We start from the raw sequence: 20,214 nt of genomic DNA, 5'->3' as shown, positions 1-20,214 counted from the left end.
AATCGCCACAAAGCTGCCACTGATGTTGGTCATAGTTTATGCACCTCAAAAGTTGTTTCATGTTGTCATAGGTTTCCTTCATATGGACTGCATGACCAACTGGAATTGATGGCAAAACATTGCCATTATGCAGTAAAACAGCTTTAAGACTCGTCTTCGATGAATCAATGAACAGTCTCCACTCATCTGGATCGTGAACGATGTTGAGGGCTGCCATCACACCATCGATGTTGTTGCAAGCTACAAGATCACCTTCCATGAAGAAGAATGGGACAAGATCCTTTTGACGGTCACGGAACATGGAAACCCTAACATCACCTGCCAGGAGATTCCACTGCTGTAGTCTGGAGCCCAACAGCTCTGCCTTACTCTTGTGTAGTTCCAAATCCCTGACAAGGTCATTCAGTTCACCTTGTGTTATGAGGTGTGGATCAGAGGAGAAGGATGGGAGAAAATGTGGGTCCTGTGACATTGATGGTTCAGGACCAGAAGTTTCATCCTCTTTCCTCTTCCTCGTCTGACTCAAGTGAGAATGATTCTGGTGCATCAGGAACCAGCAGTCCTTCTCCATGGGGTACTGGGCGTATAGCTGATGGAATGTTTGGATAATGCACAGTCCACTTTTTCTTCTTTGACACACCTTTCCCAACTGGAGGCACCATGCAGAAGTAACAATTGCTGGTATGATCTGTTGGCTCTCTCCAAATCATTGGCACTGCAAAAGGCAGTGATTTCCTTTTCCTGTTCAACCACTGGCGAAGATTTGTTGCACAAGTGTTGCAGCATATGTGTGGGGCCCACCTCTTGTCCTGATCTCCAATTTTGCAGCCAAAATAAAGGTGATAGGCTTTCTTAACCATAGTGGTTATACTGCACTTTTGTGATGCAAAAGTCACTTCACCACAAACATAGCAGAAGTTATCTGCACTGTTCACACAAGTACGAGGCTAAACTTTGGCTAAACAGAAATGTGTCCCTTTGCAAAATCAGACACTGACAAATAAGAGAGCACGACACTGTATGATTTCTAGAGCTGATATGGGGCAATTTGTTCAGCAGAGTGATGTAAGCTTTGTTATGATTGCATCATCCATGACTTCTAGGAATAACATGATGCAATTCATATCATGTATGATGCAATACCAGCTTCAGATTGCATCATTCATTGTTTTGCCTAAAAAGCAAGTACTGTCCAAACCCAGTCATAGATTTATTCATAGATCCAGTAAAAGATGTATTTTAGTAATTTCTGGTTTAAATTGAGATCCCTTCCCTTTATAACTCACTTATCCTCCGCTATTCCCAAGTCAAGGGTCGTATATACTGACCCAATAGCATATCTTGAAAACTAGAGCCAATCAACAATTTTAAGCATCATTTTCGTTCTCAGTGACCCAGAATTAGTAAAGTTAGACTACATTTATTTCAGAAGCATTTTGGCTGTAGAGCAGTGTAATTAGTGACCCCAGCTGAAGGTTCTAGGGAGGTTTAATTATAATAACTATTTCCAGCCATGGGGAGAGAAAAAGGGTTGAGAACTCAGAGTGTACAAGGACTAGGAGTCAAAAGCAGTAGGAGAGTACTGCTAGAGATAGTCATGACTTGCTAAAGAGGTGGGGCTGGGCACCTGAGAACTCAATATATTACAAACAAAATGCCAGCAGACACACATGCTAATCAAGTTTAGATTTACTGGGACATATTTGCCATATGGTCCTGAGGTTTCAGTTCTGGACAAAAAGGGGTTGACAGTCATGGTATTCTCAAGTAGGGAGAGCCCTTGAGTCTGAATTACTTCTCACTGATGTCAACTTGGCCTGAGTTTGTTGACCTTCAGGGCACACAGCAAGGTTAATCTATTTATGCAGGCTTTCCCCTACCTGAAGTGGCCTTAGTAGTTTGTTTAATGTGGGCTGACTTCTGTCAGTTTTTTTATTTTAGAAACTATTTTTGGTAATAGTTTTCCATAGATATAGAGGCAACAGTGTATTTATTTTAATAAGATAAGGTTTTAAAAATGTAAACATCGGGGGGTGGAGGGAGAGAAAGAATGGAGAATGAATACGGCACAAATCCCTACACAGTAAGTTCTACAATCTCTTGCTAATAATGAGAGGATGACAGGAGACTAAAATAAATAGCTCATGTAAAAGAAAAAAAAATTCAGTACACTATACAAGTGTTATAGACATATGGAATATAGGTTCAATTTAGAGAATTTACTTCTGTGAAACTGACAATAGTGCACCTACTAGAAAACAGCTGCTTAATCCTCTCATTTGTTGTTATGTTGAATAACAATAAAAGTGGAAAAACAGTAATGAGGAGTCCAAGGGATTTAAATTAATTTTTCATGCTAACTACAAGCGCCTTCTCAAAGGGAAAAAGGGAAACTTTATGTCTTTAGGTCGAGATCAAATAAGTTAAAAACTGTGGATGTGGTTACTGTCCCTCAAAGCATGAACCTCCCACAACTCTGGAGTCCAAAGGGCCACGGATCTACATGTGGGGAGATGGAAAAGAGTAAGCAACATCAGACATGTCCAAAGCCAACTCAAAGGGGAAACTGTTTAAATGGTAACATAGTATGAGGAAGCTTCATTAACTTTTCAACAGAACCCTCACTGTGCTGTGGAACTGAAAGGGGTAAAAAGTCAGTGGGATGAAATGTGCATGGATCAGAAGTTGTTTTCCTATAGCAATGTCTTTTATTTATTTACTCAGAAACAAAGGCACTTTCTCTTTTGATAATCATTTTTTAAAATTCTAAAATATATTCAGGGAAGCACTGCTCACAGCTCCATAGTTAAAGATGAATCATGTTTTGCACATAAAAGTAGGAATACACCCACTTTCTTATATATGAATACAGAGTATACAACACTTGAAGCACTTGAAGTGCAGAATGAATTTCACAAGTAAGTTGGTTAATTGGTCTATGAGTTAAAATTCATTTTTAAAATGGATCTTTTAATGAATTAGGTGCAGCATCAGAATATTTTTTTTGGTCCTGAACTTTCTTAACTATGAAACATAAATGCTTCAGTTTCCCTTAACACTAAAAATTGCCTATATTTGAAAACAATGGCTAATCACAATTTTTTCCATGTTTCTTCATAGCTAAAAATTTCTCCTTCAACAAGTATAAGGTTATATTATAGAGAATTCTAAATGGAACTGCCCTCTTTCAAAAGGGTGTCACCTCCTATTGATTTCAAGAGGATTGAGACCACTGATTGCTTATTATTTTTTAGTATTTGTAGTATGACTGCTCTTAAACATGGCTACTGGCTTCACTCTCATTGTAAGTAATGGGAGGCAATGACCATTTTGAAAGAGTGTACCCAGTGAGAACAATGGGAAGTTGTAGACATTTAAAAGAAGACAGCTCCGCATGAGTTTCTCTGAAGGAAAAGATTTTGACACCAGCCTCTGCTGACAAATAAACCTTCAGTTATAAAAAATACAATGTTTCCAATATTCCTGGGATCTCATTATTTTGGAGGATTTTTACCGCCTCATGATCTGAGGTGGAAAAGAATCAAATGCATCTTTTAAAAAAAAATTCTTCTAGTCTCGGTCCACAAACACTAAACTGCCCTAATCATAATCCTGTAGTTATTGCATTGTGTGTCACTACTGGGCAGAGATACAGTTGTATGTGCACCCTAACTGTGCATTTCCATACTTTAACGTGTTTGGATTTCTTTTAAGTTTAACCTTAACTCTGAATTTCCTAGTTTACAATGCTTAGTTTTGGGGTAACTACAACATCCCTGCAATGTATATTACCCTCCATTTTAAATTTTGTGTGTATAATATAAAATATATTTTTATTAACTAACTCCATTTTAACATAGTTTTTGTCTGGAAATATGTACATAAAATTACATACTTATCTTCTAATATTAATAATCTTCTAAAACTAATCTATTCAGGGGAGTGACTCAGTATTTGTGTATAGCTACAGTGCTAAGTACAATGTAGTTACAATCCCTATTGGGGCCTCTGGATGCTATATTAATATATTATCATTAATATTTCTATTAGAGTAGGGCCTGGAACTCAATCAAGGATTGATTGTCCACCACACTAGGTACTGTACACACAAACAACATGGAAGGCAGAGTTTGCAATGCAGGTGTCAGGCAGGAGAAGACAGGTGAATGAGACACAGAAAGGTTGGGAGTTGGTGGGAAATAAACAGAATTTAACATAGAAGCAGAAATCCATTATAAATATTAAATAATACTACAAAATTTCTAGAGAAGACTGACATATTGTTTCACAGGACCCTTCTGTGAACATGGTTTCAGAAGTAATTCCTGTACAAATGTATGTTTTTCAGGGACCTCTTTTTAAGGAGACTCTGCAGTTTAAGCCAAGTTTATTTTTGTGGAGGTTGGTTTATTTTGCCATCACTGACATTAAGAGGATACAGTGTCCTCTGAAATCAGCAGGAATGCTAAAAGTAATGCAAAGGCAACTATTAAGGGACGGCGCCACACTCCACTAATATTAAATGAATACATTTCAAATCATTACTGACAGTAGAAAAAGTAGTGTTCACTGTCTGGGGGAGAAAGACTAAAAAGCTGGCCATAAATTTGTTGGCAGACATCCAGTGTTTTTTCAATTCACAAACTTCAGTGAAGTAGTGATATAAATACAAGGACAGAATTATATATTATCTATGGAGAAGACAGGTAGCTACCCTTTACCTCTCCAGGGTCAAACTGGTAAGCCTGCATGTCCACTGACAGCAATGGAAAGGGTTTTTCCCCCCTCAGAGAAAGGGCTGCCAGAATGCCTCTCCCCCCCTTTATCCTTAATGCAGGAAGAGGGAGGAGTAATAGAAATCTATAGAACACCAGACTCTAATAAATGCTTAAGTCCATGCAGGAATAACAGATGATCCACTTTCAGGATTCCATTAGGGAGGCAGCACAGAACAAGAACCACCATGCCCAAAGGCTGCCCTTGGGGGTTCGGGTACTATGGGAGAGAAGGAAGGAGTCAACAATGAAAAACCTGAGATGTTCTATGTAGGTGTAGTAATTTGTAAAACTGAAAATGGTACTGCAGGTAGGAAAAGAAGATTTATATTCAAGGAGGAGGAACTCTTCTCTTGACATTTATTGGTGGGTTATGAGTATTTGCCACCAGCAATCCATTCTCAGATTGTAATGGCTTGAAGTGGTGGTGATGAGTGGAATGAAATTTTCTGCCAAGCAGTTCTTAAAATGACTAAATGTCATCAATAAAAAACTGTGCTCTTAATTTCTTTTCCAAGCTGTGAAAATAAATATGCATTTCTCATAGCCACTCATTATGTGTGATATTTTCTGTCGTTTAAACCATGAATGAGTGTGTCAAGTAGCCTACTGGTACACAACAGATAAAAATGTTGAAATATTCATCTATGAGTCATGACAAAAGTAATAAAGCGTGAATGCTTTTCTTTTGTTAAGCTATTGATACATACCTTTCTGTGAACAAACAAGCAACAAGATTAACTAAAATAATATTTTAACAAGTGAATAAACTTATTTATATTAATATCTCATTAAAATACACCTTTTAGCAGTAATATTAAATAATCTACCCACCTGAATTTTAATTAGACTGAAAACAAAGGTTCTCAACAAGGTCTGATATAGATATTAATTTTCTTGTTTTACATTCAAACTTTCAAATACTTTAAGTCCAATAAAATGTCTGCTTATGGAAATTGAATTTTTTTTTATTGGCTAGATAGAAAACACAATTTCAGAGAAAGCTACTTCTATATGATATTGAACTGACATATGGCAAATAACATTATGTTTATTTAATATAAAATTTTTAGACCTGCCTCGAATGACAACTAAATTAAACACAGTGCTTTTGTTGTCCCTGCACAAACAGAAGTGGTATGGCTTTCAGATAAATGCAAAGAAAAAAATCCACTTGAATAATATATAAATTGTGACACAAACCAACAAAAAACAGGAAGTGTGAGGTCAAGACTGACTTTTCACTCATAACTCGTGCCATTTTTAAAACAAAGGTACAACTTTTTCAATATTAGTGATGTCAATTTTACTTCTGAATTTTCAGTCACTGGCTTATGGATTTTAATTAAATTTCTTCTTTTAAAAGAAAACAATTATTTTCCTGGACTGCAGTTAGACAGAAGTGTCTAGATAATGGAATGTTTTAAATTTTGCATATTTACAGCATTATCATCCCCTACACAGGCCACTCACTGGTAAGTGATAACCAAGTGCACATTAATGCAGTTTCCTATTAAGTCTTCCATAGCAAGGCCTACTTGCCCCTCCCAAATGGTTGGAGATTGGAGACCAGTATCTCTTATGTGGAGGCCCTTTGCCTCCTGCACTGGTTCCCACCTCTTTCCTAGCCCATTTCCTGCTTTAATAATATTATTTCAACTTTACAAAATTGTCAATGAAATGTACCAGCTCAGGCACACAATATACTCACTATATACTATGAAGATGAATGATAATGAAAGAACTCCAATCAAATTGGGGGTGCAGGCTTTTCTGCAGATCCCAGCGTCCTTGGCCCTACTGTTAGCTGATAGACCACCTGTGCCTTTCCTCACCTATTTTCCGTTCTTTTTGTCTCTCTCCTCCCATGTAACACATAAGCACAGACTAGCCAACTACATGCAGAACATTCAAGCTTCAACCTTCAAATGAGATGAAATCAATGGCCCTTATCATAGACAAAGCACACCACCTTTTACCTTACCATTGTCCTCTGGGGTTCATGGGGATGTATGTATGTATGTATGTAGGGTCTGATGGAACAGAAAAATAATCTAGCCACAACTCTGAAACAAGGTCCGTCTGATGTCCAATGTCTTGAACCCTGCCAAAAGGGATTCAGGAAAATTTCTCCTTATATGTCACTTGCTCTATGTCATGTCTTGATATATCAAGAGAGATTAATTGCACCCATCAGAAAATGCTTGCCAGTATGAGGAATGCAATCATCCAATTATCTGCAGTCTCACTCACAATGACCTCTCATGCTATCATACATATAGTTTATTTTGTGGCCAGAACACCCATGCCATCAACCACCCGGCCCTGAATACAGTCCAGACACTGGCCTCTCCCAGTTCTCCCCAATCATCATAACACTCTCAATTGTCTAACCTGCAATCAGTACCAGGCCACTTCACTTCTTGTCCCCTACACCACTGTTTCTGAAACTTTTGAAAACTGTCGCCCATTAGGAAAATGAAACCAATCATGACCATGCTGCAACCCTGCTGCCCATCCCATTCTTGGAGTCTCTCCTCTGACCAGGGAATGACCCCACGCATTGGAAAATACTGCCCAACACACAGTGATTAATTTGTAATATTTCTATTCATGTAAATAAAGTGCAAATAGGAATATATTTGTCTTTATATTGAATTAATAAACTATGTATTGGCTCTTCTCAAAATCTAAAGAGTATTCCCTCTGTCAAAACTTATTTATACTATCTGCATCCATAAAATATGAAACAAATTTTCCATTGCTGATATTAATGGGCTATGATGACAGCTGAAATGATCTGTTCTTTCTTTCCTGTATCTAGTGAAACTTACTCAAATGTTTGTACCTATATAAAGGTAGAAAAAATAATCATGTTATAGTTAACAGTGTTCATTCATTAACATACTTACGAGAGCAGGTAGCAGTTTGCCACTCTAGGCACTGTCCATATGGAAAGGAGATTATATAGGCATTGGAGTCAACGCATCGTTTTGTACTGCTACACCACATACACTCCATGCCATTGCTCGTGCAGTTGGAACATGTTGTTCTCAGGGAACATGTTTTTTTGCAGGGTCTAGCATTTTGATTAGGACTAACTAGAAAAAAGCAGAAAGAGTTTATTAATTTAACACAAATTCAATCCCTATTATCTTAACATTGTGTAATATTAAAGAGACTGTTAAAATAAAAGTGATTGTCTGCTGGTTTATTTGTGAACAATTTCAGTCAGACTCACGGTACAGTATGCAAATACAATTTTTTTTATTTTTTTACAAAAATTACCCTACTGTTCTCAATACTCCTTTGTGTAGTCATCTTAAGTCACATTACATCTCCAAAAGACTTCATTTAAAAGTGATTATAAGAATTTTACTTATATACTGCATTTGTAAATTTAGTATTCATTGTTCAATAATGGCAGTGTAGTTACGAGCACATGCATTACATAAAATATGACTGCAGCTACTGTAATAGGTGTGTATGACAGGGTGCTGAGTAAGGAGGGCTTAATCAGCCCCCAGTCAAGGGGAATGAATTGGGGCAGGTTGAAGAGCCCTGTACCTGCCTGGCAAGGAGAAATGCTGCCAGCCTAATTAGCCAGGGGCTATAAAGGCTGTCAGGAAGGAAGCCAGAGTACGAGGTGGGAAGAGAAAGGCCAGGCACAGAGAGAGGTAAGGCCTTCTAGTCTGCTGCTGGCAAAGTTTGGCTGTGGAAAACCTGTACATAGATAGTAAGGTGGTGGTGGGAAACAGCTATAAATAAAGAACACTAGTGTTTGCATCAACCTGAGGCATCCATGACTGATCTGCGAGGGAAGCAGGGGCAGAAACCAGAGGGGACCAGCTTATGCCTTGCTACAGTGTAGCAATCTATGACCTTCTTGTTCTGTTGCACGTTAGTTAAATAGTGAATAACCATAAACCACAGTTATTTACTTCACTAGTGATATATTTTCCCTTAAACATTCTGTTTCTTATCTGAAAGTGAGAGTTGCCAAATGAACATCTGCCCTCTGGTGTATACAGTAGCACTCAATACAAATTGAAAGAGAAAATAAGGGAAATGTTATTTAATATACAAGAGGTTTTTACTGCAGACAATATTTTGCTTATCTTAGTCGTGGTATGTGTAATCTCTGAAAAGTTATATTCTCAATAAAAATTACTTGTATGTTTTTCTGTTGCATTATCTCTTGATTACAAATAAAGCTGTAACATGTGCATCAATATGAGTATAGTAATTCTTAACTAAGACCAGTACATAAAAATATTGGTAGAGTAATATGTTTCAATTATAAAAGGAATTTGCACAGCATTCCTGTAATAAATGTTAACTAAACCCACACAGCTATTATGTACTTTGTGGATTATTGATTATATATAAACAGCTTTATACAAAATAAACTTAATCCTCAAGTCCTTCCTCAGCCGTTAATAAGGCAAAAACTCCCAATGATTTGAGAGAGTAAAGACAGGTAAAAACTGAGTAAGGACTTCAGGCTTTGTCTCGCTATGCATAAATTTGAGCCACAGCTTGCTATAATCATAAACAATCTTTTACTGTAAAACAATTTTAAAAAATGTGATGGAACTCAAAAATGGAATCCCAGAAGCCCTGAATTTTATTAACCTCCATATCTGCTGAAACAGTTCAATAGCAAATAAAATTGGCATCAATAACAGATGGAGATTCTGATGCTAAACTTGGAAAATACTCTAACAGTTTGTCATCTGCATTCTTCAGTTATTTAACACGTCATCGCACCATGCCACATCTGTTTATTCTTTGATAGAGAGAAATATAACAGATTACAATATCTATTACTACAAAACAGCAGCATGATAAACAGAAACAATAGGAAACAGACTCAGTCAGCAGTAGCAACAAAATGCAAATTTACTTTGTAATTACACTGCTATTTGAAATACTACAAGTTGTGCATAAGACAGCCAGAGGATTGTTGGAATGCATGTTTTATTTATGAAAGTTAACAACTTTGAGAATGTTGACAGCAAAATGCTTCTTTATATATGAATGCACAACAAAAAATTAAATACTTTTAAATGCCTTTTATGTTACTTTGTACACAAGGCTTTCTACTACATTGGCAAACTCAAAAGGAGGGGAAAAAAAGACAACAACAGAAAGAAGATACATTAGGATCACTTTCATCTCTACAAACCTTGTTCATCCTATTAGGACAACCTGTAAATTTTAACCATCTGCACAAAATGAAAGCATTGTTCATATGAAAAATGCGGAATTATATTTACTTCCTTTCCAAAGGGTTAAGTGAGCTCTCTCTACAGCAGCAGTTCTCAAACTGTGGGTAGGGACCCCAAAGTGGGTCACAACCTCATTTTAATGGGGTTGCCAGGGCTGGCATTAAAATAGCTGGGCCCGGAGCCAAAGCCCAATCCCCACCGCCCGGGCCAGGGCTGAAACCAAAGCCCAAAGGCGTCAGCCCCGGATGGCAGGGCTCAGGTTACAGGCCCACTACGTGGGGCTGAAGCCCTTGGGCTTTGGCTCCCCCTCCCTGGGGAGGTGCGGCTCAGATGGGCTCAGGCTTCAGTCCCCCCACCTGGGGTTGTGAAGTAACTTTTGTTTTCAGAAGGGGGTCACGGTGCAATGAAGTTTGAGAACCCCTGATCTACAGAGTCTCATATGACCACACATTACACTGTCACCAATCATCTTAGACAACTTGGGGACTTTTCCTCCTTTTCATGAAGGACAGGGCTAGAAGAAGGTTTTAATATTAACTATTAGTTAAGTGTCTGCAATGTTTTTCTGTATCCTCTAGAGACCTTTTTAAAAAAAAACAAAAAAAACTTCTAAACACAATGAATAGTTTTTATGCAAATATCTCCTTTAAACTAAACATTAACATTTATGTACCAACAATATTACTATTTGTGGATACTCTGCCTTTTATCACTTTACAATTTTTATATAATTAATCCTCAGGTAGATATTATAATCTGCATTTGATAGATGGAGAAACAGATTCAGAGAAGACAACTTAGTCAAGTGATTTGCTCAAGACCATCGCCTGGGAGTCAGTGGGAGAATCAGGTTTAGAATTTAGTAGGTCCTGTTTCCCAACCTGTGACTCAAACCACTTGGCCACCCTTCTCAGTGGTAGTAAATAAATTAATTCACTCACATTTTTGGACTTTTTTTCTTGTAAAATAAAGAAAAACCTCGGTCACAAGGAAATTTTGAATCTCAATATAAGCGTTAGCAATTTGGGATCTGTGACAAGCTAGTCAGCACTGCAGCACCTCCAGGAGAGTGTCTGCACACTTATGTCCCAATCCTCAATTTTAAAACACGCGAGCAGTCCCACTGAAAATAACAGAACTACTCATGTGCTTCCCATTAAGTATCTGCATAAGCATTTGTATCGGGATCTTAGAGATTAGACATCAATGTGGTGTGATTTACTGCAAAAGCAAAATCATGAAGTACAGTATGTTTTATCTCTCCATAGATTCTCAGAGAAAGAGAGCGAAAAATTCTTGGTCTCCTTATTAATTACAATGTCCTTCTTATATGTCTTTCTAACTAGAATTCACAACAGTTCATCCTTCTTATAAAGTAAGAGTGGTGCAGGTAATTCACCACAGGTAGACCAGTCCTGTTAGTTTGCAAACATTTGCTTACCCAAGGATGACTGTTAACCACTTGTCTCCTAACTTCTCAGCATAGGTTTATACACACTGTTAAAAGAGCCTCCAACTACCTTCTGCTTCCATAATGGGAAGGGGTAACTGGGTTCTTTAAAAACTGACAAAAGATGGCTAAAATAACTGTGTTTTAGTTAAACTTCTGTTTTATTAATTTAAATGGATAATCAGCAAGATTCATAAATGAAACATGCTTTAGCAGCATCAGCTTTGTTGAACACAAAAGCTGAACAGCAACTTTTATATACAAAACTCCAATATCAGAGCAGTAATTCTGCCTTGGAACTCACTGATGTAGCTGGTATGATGCGGACTATGCCAGGTGGGGTAACTCTCAAAGAAAAGTGTGTTACTTTTGAGAATTTCATTTGCTTTCCAAGATTAAAAGCTTCACTTGCTTTTAAACATTAAAAGCAAAACCTTCCTGCATTTATTTACAAGAATTTTTCCCACATTCCTTCTGTACAAAACAAAAATGCCAAACGGACTGTTCAACCATTTTAACAGCAGCATTTTGGTATGGGAGATTGCTCACCAACAGGTTTTTCACAGACAAGACCATCTGCCTTAGCGGTGCATGGATTCGCTTTCAGCCCTGACACCTCTGCTCTTTCTAGATATGCACAGAAGCCAGAGTCATTTGGTTCTCCAGGAAGCCATTGCAGTGTCGTATTTGTGAAAGGAGACATGTCATCCCATCCCCAGTAGGAGATGTTGATCTTGCGCAAACCTACCCAAGGTGATATTTTCTATAAAGCAGAATGAAAGGGACATGAAACAATTAGTCAACAGTCAACTACAACAATGCTTTTTTTCTTATTTTTTGGCCTAAGATCAATAGTTTCATATTGCATTCAGAGTGGAGCTAACAGTGATTTCCCCACCATCTCTTATATTTGGTAACAATACAGTTTTCAACTCATTTGTTCTGTCTTGCTGAAAGCTGAAGAAATCCATATGCTTCTGTTCTGTTAAAAATCTACATGATTCTGTTTGCTTAAAGTCAGCTCTATTGTGTGGTATCTGATCAACAATTAAAGACCTAATAAGGCACTCAGAATAAAGTTTTCCCTCTGGCTATTGTTCTAGTCATTAACTGCCAGGGAAAAATGGATAACGTAAATGCAGGCAAAAGCAGTAGTGGCACATAAAAAACAAAGGCTCAGTAGACAGAAAACATAGGGGAAATATTCCTCTTTCAAACAGGATCATGTTGATGCAAACTAGGTACTCTTTTGTTCGAGCTAGCAGTATCCACATGGGGCAGTCAGAGCACAATGCTTTGGTATGCTCTGCATTTTATACCTCTGTAGTCTGCCCTGTGACACAGTGCAGACATAGCCTAAGTGATATACCCAGTATAACCCAGGAAATCTTTGGGAGAGCCAAAAATGAACCCCCCCCCCCCCATACCCTGAATCCCAGTCTAGTGTTTTAACCACAAGTTCCTTTTTCCTCCTTCATCAAGTGCTCTGCCCAACTCATCATTATGCTGAGGAACAACCCTGCATTTCTCTCAGGGTTATTGCTTAAGAGATGCAAGATTATTTATATAAAACAGATACCTCTGGATTATTAATTCATTCTAAGTAAATCTTGTTTATTGCTTAAACAATACACTGTTCAAAAATTCACAAAAACGTCTCATTGTTCCACAAAGCATTGCACTTTTTTCATATCACTGTCTTAAAAATATCTGATTTAAATAGAATATATTCAGTAGTTCATTAATATTAATAGACAATAATAATGTATGGGCAGGGGCGGCTCTAGGAATTTCACCGCCCCAAGCACGGCGGCACGCCGCAGGGAGCGCTCTGGCAGTCGTCGGTCCCGTGGCTCCGGTGGACCTTCTGCAGACGTGCCTGCGGAGGGTCCGCTGGTCCCGCGGCTCCGGTGGAGCATCCGCAGGCACGCCTGCAGGAGGTCCACTGGAGCCGCGGGACCACCGGACCCTCCACAGGCATGCCTGCGGGAGGTCCACCGGAGCCGCCTGCCGCCCTCCCGGCGACAGGCAGAGTGCCCCCCACGGCATGCCGCCCCAAGCGCGCGCTTGGCGCGCTGGGGTCTGGAGCCGGCCCTGTGTATGGCTGAAAATGTGGCAAGCCTATTTTATGGGGAAGATATCCAACAAAACTCACTTAGATATTAGAAGATGTTTAGTATTAAATTAACTGTATGGGCTTTCAGTAGATGTTTTAAGTATACTACATACAGAATAGTAGTATATGATTGGATACCAAACTTTCAGTCAATAAGAAATGTGAATTTGGCACATAAAAGATTTAAGAGTTGGTGCAGAAATCTGGTTAGAACATCCTTCAGTTAAAAGTGAATATATATGCCTTTCCATGCAGCTGGCCACAATACACGATTAGGAAGGCCTTTATTCTCCACAACATGCCAGCTATATTAAAATGTAGTTGAGGAGGACTCCCTGATTCAGAGCCACCCAGCCCCAGTCAAGGGTCTTCTTTCTCCTGCTGGCTTGGACAAAGACCTCCCCCACCTCTGAAGCAGCACAGAGAGGCATTCTCCTCTGGCCAACTCCAGCTACTTACACAGCACAAATGCGGTTGGAGTATTCATCCCTTAATAATTTTATTAATAGATGTAAGTAGAGCTTTTTTATTTTAAATACTTCTCATAGAAACAAGATTCAATATTGTCATCACAATAGTTCAACAAAATTAACTTTTTTAAAACTGGTTTATTGTAATGTATTTACTGTTTGAATCACTCAAATATACATCAAAACTGATACTAACAGACATGGCGGAGTGTCTCTTTGTTTAGTCATTTATAAACAGACTATTTATCCTCCCAAGTAACTTGTAACTTAAAGCCATTCAGAGGGAGGATTTATAATGGTATATTAGATCCACAATACTGTACCTCAGTGAAAATCAATTACATGCTAATTTCATTACTTAATACTTCCATTCTGCACAAAAGTTATTGCTGTTGAACAGAGGAAGAACAGAACCACCTAACAACCACCAACCTCGCCAAACTCATCATCAGAAGCAAGCTTTCCATAGACCAGGACACACCAACTCAAAGTAGCACCAGATGACAGAACAACAAATGCAAAACCTGTACACATACCTCCACCGCTATGATGATCAATACCCTCCCCCACAAATACACCTTTCAAGATTCCTGGGTCCTACACAAGCCTATCACCTCATCCTGTGGCATCAAATGCCCCAACAACTACTGTGTGTGTAAAACCAGACAATCACTATGCTCTTGAATGAACTCTCACAGAAAAAAGATAATGGACAAAAACACTATCACCCATGGATGAACGCATTTCATAAAGCAATCACTCCGTATCTGATCTCTCAGTCCTCATCCTTAAACAAAACCTGCACAACACCTTCAAAAGGTGAGCCTGGGAACTTAAATTCATAACTCTGCTGGACTGGACTTAACAGAGACACTGGTTTATGGATCATTACAACAATTTGGAACACACCCTACTGCCTGCTAACCATTACACGTCCACTTCATTTTAAGTGGTGTCCTACAGCATGTTTTATATAATCTGTTCCACGTGTATTTAGTCAAACACTCTGGTTACTGTCTCCAGACTTGAGGAAGAACTCTGTGGAGCTCAAAAGCTTGTCCCTTCTACAATCAGAAGTTGGTACAAAAAAGATATTACTTCACCTACATTAACTCTTATATCCTGGAACCAACACAGCTCCAACAATGCTACAAACACCACAGACAGGTATAGCTGCATTGCAGAAAGGACAGGATTTGACTCCTGGAGATTTTGCCTCTGCCATGTCCAAGGGGGTCCAGTGTTGGGGCACCTCCCAGACATGAAGGCTTTTTCCTACTTTTCTTTTTCTGCCAACAGACTTAAAAATAGAAATTTAACTATACTAATTATATCTGGAACATGAACTACAACGAATACATGTGTAAGGAAAGAACTGCTCAGTGCGCAGAGATGCCTCAACCACAGGTAGTAACAAGGAACTGACAATTATCTTGACCACTCCACATGCAGGGTGTAGCTGCAGCCCCAACATACATTGCTATTCAAAAAAATTCCAATCTCCTATGCATGGGGGTGCATACGCACTAGGAGTAGAATGCATGTGGACAATCACTCAAAAAAAACCCAACACTACTGTGCTTCACCAATGTAAAAGATTACGCTTGTAACAAAACAGGTTATGACTTCTTTTTTTATGATTATTTCCTATTAATATCAAGCCAGATCAAGCATGGATGAACTTGAAAAATGAGTAATAACCAAGATCAACTCCCTACTGATAGATGTCATATAAGATCAAAAAGGATTTCTATTGAAATAAAGTATTCTTATTAGAGAAAGTTGAATTAAGATTTTTTTGAAAAATTATGCAACAGTTTGCCTGAGCACCAGAAGTTTCCGTAATTAAAACAATAGCTTTTCAAATTCTTGCATAGCATCCAAATATTTCTGCCTCTGATGTCAACACTATATTTCATGCCACTAACGTCTATCCAGAAGTACTGGAAAACTTCCATTTTCATCAAAAACAACGAGGCGTCCTTGTGGCACCTTAGAGACTAACAAATTTATTTGAGCATAAACTTTTTTGGGCTAGAACCCACTTCATCAGATGCATGAAGTGAAAAATACAGGAGCAGGTATAAATACATGAAAGGATGGGGGTTGCTTTACCAAGTGTGAGGTCAGTCTAACGAGATAACTCAATTAACAGCAGGATACCAAGGGAGGAAAAATAACCTTTGAAGTGGTAAGAGAGTGGCCCATTACAGACAGTTGACAAGAAGGTGTGAGTAACAGTAGGGAGAAAATAGTATTGGGGAAATTAAGTTACCATTTTCATGCAGATGATAAAAGCAGCTATTAACTCTCACAGCGCAACTTGGACCTTTTCACCAGGACTCTCAATTGTATCTATAGAAAGACAGATCACATGGCTCTCTGCAATTTTATGGTAGCATTATTTTAAACAACATGACCTGCCATTGTCACTATTGGACATTCATTTTATACATTTAAGCCCAGAAAGGGTTACATTGTGTATTTGTCTCTATGTGCAGGTATGTAATGTTACATATACACAAAGTCTCCAAACTCAGATTAGTTTTGAGACCACATAATATAGTTATCCTTTATAGGCCCTAGGAATTATTTTAATGAAACAGTAACTTTCTATCTCTAAGAATATTTTACACAACTTTTGCTTATGTTGGCAGGAGGGTAGGAGGGAGGGAAGAGTAAGTAAGTTTTATAATATTTTTCCAACTTAATTTTTAAATACAAAAGTGTAGGGCAGGATTTTTTTAAAAAATGGCTTATAATATTAGGTACCCACATTTTTTAATTCCCAACTTGAGACACTGAATTTTCAGAATGTGGGCGCATAGTTCACGCTGGAAATCTTGGCTGTAAATAACACACATATATTAACAGTAGTGGTGAATATTTATATTGTGGTAGCACCCAAAGGCCCCAGTAGGATTAGATGCTCTGCAAAAGAGACAATCCCTGGTCTGTATCTTCAATTCCAAAGCATTTTACAAATAAGATATGCAGTGGGAACTCATCAGTTATTGAATAATGCACACCAATTCCACACAACGCTTTAGGACAGGAAGTGAGGGAGAACATAATATCCAATTAAAACTGCAGGTTGAATGTAGGATGGTATAATTTAATAACCGCAGCTGAATTTCGCCAAGACTCTGCAGTTAATGTTCCATGAGATGTTTAGTGACTACATCTAGTCAGGTCCTCCTTGTATTAGTAGCAACAGTAGTAAAACATTCATATTACAATAGATTCCAAAGGCTGCATTTCTAGTACTCATCCAAAAAAACACCACCTCTTGGAAATATGTGCTCCCTAAAAGCATGTGCTTACTCAAATAAAGTAATATATATTCAGGTTCTTGGGACTCAAGTGAAAATTTTAGAAATTAATAGACAAAAGATGCAAAGATTATAAAAGTGAGTTTGTGACAAAAAAAATCACAACACGTGTTTCAATTTGATTTTTAGGAGAGCTTTAGGACCTTACAAAATACTCACTAACCTTGCAGGACACAAGTTCATAAGAGCAGAGGAGTCAAATATATCTTTACATATTCCATAACTGTACACACACACGCTGGCTTTTTCCTTTACCCAGGAGTGCTCAATCCCACCTCGCCCCAGGCCCTGCCCCCACTCCATTCCGTCTCCCAAGCCCCTACCTCCACCCCACCTCTTCCCACCCCCACCCCACCCCACGTTCCGCACCAACTCCATCCCTTCCCCCAAGGCCCCAGCCCGCCTCTTCCTGCCCCCACCTAGAGTTGCTAGGTGTCCAGTTTTCTACTTGAATACCGGGTCAAAAAGGGACACTGGTGGCTCCAGTCAGCATCACTGACTGGGCCATTAAAAGTTCGGTTGGTGCGGGGTTGGCAGGATCCCTACCTGGCTCAGCGCAGCTCCCCAGAAGCGCTGAAATGTCCCTGTGGCCCCTAAATGGTGCCGGGGGGGGGCACGCGCTGCCCCCCGCCCAAAACACCAGCTCCACAGCTCCCATTGACCAGGAACTGTGGCCAATGGGAGTGCGGGGGTGGCACCTATGGGCAGAGGCAGCACGCAGACTCACCTGGCCGTGCCTCTGCCTAAGAGTCGAGGGACATGTTGGCAGCTTCCTGGGAGCTGGTTGAGGTAAGCATCACCTGGATCCTGAACCCCGAACTCCCTGAGCCGCCTCCTGCACCCAAACTCCCTCCCAGAGCCCGCAGCCCCTCCCGCACCTCAAACCTTTGCCTCAGCCTCTTCCCGCAACAAACTCCCTCCCAGAGCCCGCACCCCAATCCCCTACCCCAACCCTGAGCTATCTCCTGCACCCAAACTCCCACCCTGAACTCCAAACCCCTACCCCAGCTTGGCACTCCCTCCCGCACTCCAAACCCCTCAGCCCCAGCCCAGACTCCTCGTCCCGGCCCCACCCCAGAGCCCAAACCCCCCAGCCAGAGCCCTTACCTCCCCCAGTACACCCCAACCAACTGCCCCAGCCTGGTGAAAAAGCGAGTGAATGAGGGTGGGAGAGAGCAAGTGACAGAGGGGGGGATGGAGTAAGCAGGGGCGTGGCCTCAGAGAAGGAGTGGGAAAGGGGCGGGGCCTTGGGGAAGGGGTGGGGTGGGATGGGGCAAGAGTGTTCAGTTTTTTGCAATTAGAGAATTGGCAACCTTACCTGTCCCACCTCTTCCCGCCCAGTTCCGCCCCATCTCCGCTCCTCCCACACACCGTGGAGCAGCTGATCACAGCGGGTGGGAGGCACTGGGAGGGAGATGGAGAAGTTGATTGGCAGAGCCATCGACAGGGAGGGAAGGGGTGGAGACAGCTGGCTGCCGGTGGGTGCTAAGCATCCACTAATTTTTTTCCATGGGTGCTCCAGGGGAGTCGGTGCCTATGACTGTACATCACTTAAATTATAGGAGATTTGGAGCCATTCTTGGCAACGTTTCTCCTTTCACTCATTTCTTTCTACAGCCACATTTGCAATCTTACAGTTGCTCTTAGCAAGCAATATTCAGCCAGTGTTTAAAATTCAAGTGGCCACAGATTATCTAGTTTATTTAATATAATCTTTTGCACAACTGATAAGAGACTGCCAAAAAACTTTGTATGTTAGAAATCCATGTTGATGGGAAGGTATAGTAGATGTAAGAATTATTAAACCCATAGATAAACTGCTGGAGATCTCTGCATCTTTCCAACAGAATACCAAATTATAGTGATAGGTTGCATACTAATGAACTCCCATGTAATTTGGGCCAACTCAGCTACTGCCATAGCCTTACTCTACAAAGCAAAATGAGCCTCATAAAAGGCCAACTATTTTAGGAATAAAATGGTTATTTAGCCTTCAGTAATTGTGTTTCTTTGAGATGATGTAATCACGGTGGATCCAGGGTAGGTCTACATACAACTCATATGCATGAGATGAGAATCTTTTCTAGTAGGAATGACCATCAGGGCAGAGTATTTGTCCTGCACCTCCTTTGTTTTCCTAGGTGAGGGCACAGGGGAAGGAGCAGCCTCCCACCGTTCCCTCACAATTTGAGTCCATGTCTCCTGAGGACTCTGGAAAACAGCGCTGGTTTGTGGGTCATGGAATCCACGTTGACTACGACATCTCTGACATAGATATGTCAACCACATGCAGTGTATTTGGGGACTACTATATTAACTTTATGAATGTTATCTGTATGTTTGGAAGCATGAAAACTCGTGTACTGAGATTGGCCAGACAATATGAGCCCAAAGAATATTTATAGCTCTTTATATCCAATATGTGTTATATGTATGCATGTGTTCCTGGCTCACTTGATGGATTCCCTGAGGAATCTGGACTCACTAGGGGCTGATTAATGCAACCGAAGGCTGGTTATACAGATACCTATCCTTTGAGGCTTCACTCCCTGGCAAAAGGGGAATGACTGGTTTTGTGTGTTTCAGAAGGCCTGGGAACATGGGCTTTGGGGATATAAAAGCTGAGTTAAAACTAACTTGGGGTTCCTGACTCATTTTGATCCAACAAATAGACATGATTGTTTATCCAAAGGGGAGGGAGTGAAGCCTACTGAAGGGTTGGAAGGACTTTGACCTGACAGACCCCGTTATGGAAGATGGGCAACTTGTGGTACACTGAATATGCCTTTTTATTGTTTTGTATGTTTTTGCTGAATGCTTTTGTCCTTAAATTAATGTAT

At 39.9% G+C, this 20,214-nt stretch overlaps 1 protein-coding gene across 27 annotated transcripts in view; it reads right to left on the bottom strand.

Annotated features, from left to right (window-relative positions):
• ATRNL1 (attractin like 1) overlaps positions 1 to 20,214 on the bottom strand; it is a 1,032,651-nt gene that overhangs the window by 668,841 nt on the left and 343,596 nt on the right. For all 27 annotated transcript variants that reach the window (XM_039547653.1, XM_039547651.1, XM_039547655.1 and 24 more), the window contains 2 exons: positions 12,006 to 12,219; positions 7,688 to 7,876 (listed from right to left, as the gene is read on the bottom strand). In XM_039547653.1, coding sequence (XP_039403587.1) covers positions 7,688 to 7,876; positions 12,006 to 12,219 — 403 coding nt within the window. The remainder of the gene's footprint in view (positions 1 to 7,687; positions 7,877 to 12,005; positions 12,220 to 20,214) is intronic.

Source organism: Mauremys reevesii, linkage group 7, assembly GCF_016161935.1.
Source record: "Mauremys reevesii isolate NIE-2019 linkage group 7, ASM1616193v1, whole genome shotgun sequence".
Lineage (NCBI taxonomy): Eukaryota > Metazoa > Chordata > Testudines > Geoemydidae > Mauremys > Mauremys reevesii.
The sequence above is the reverse complement of the archived record's forward strand: the minus strand, read 5'-3'. Positions and strand labels throughout refer to the sequence as shown.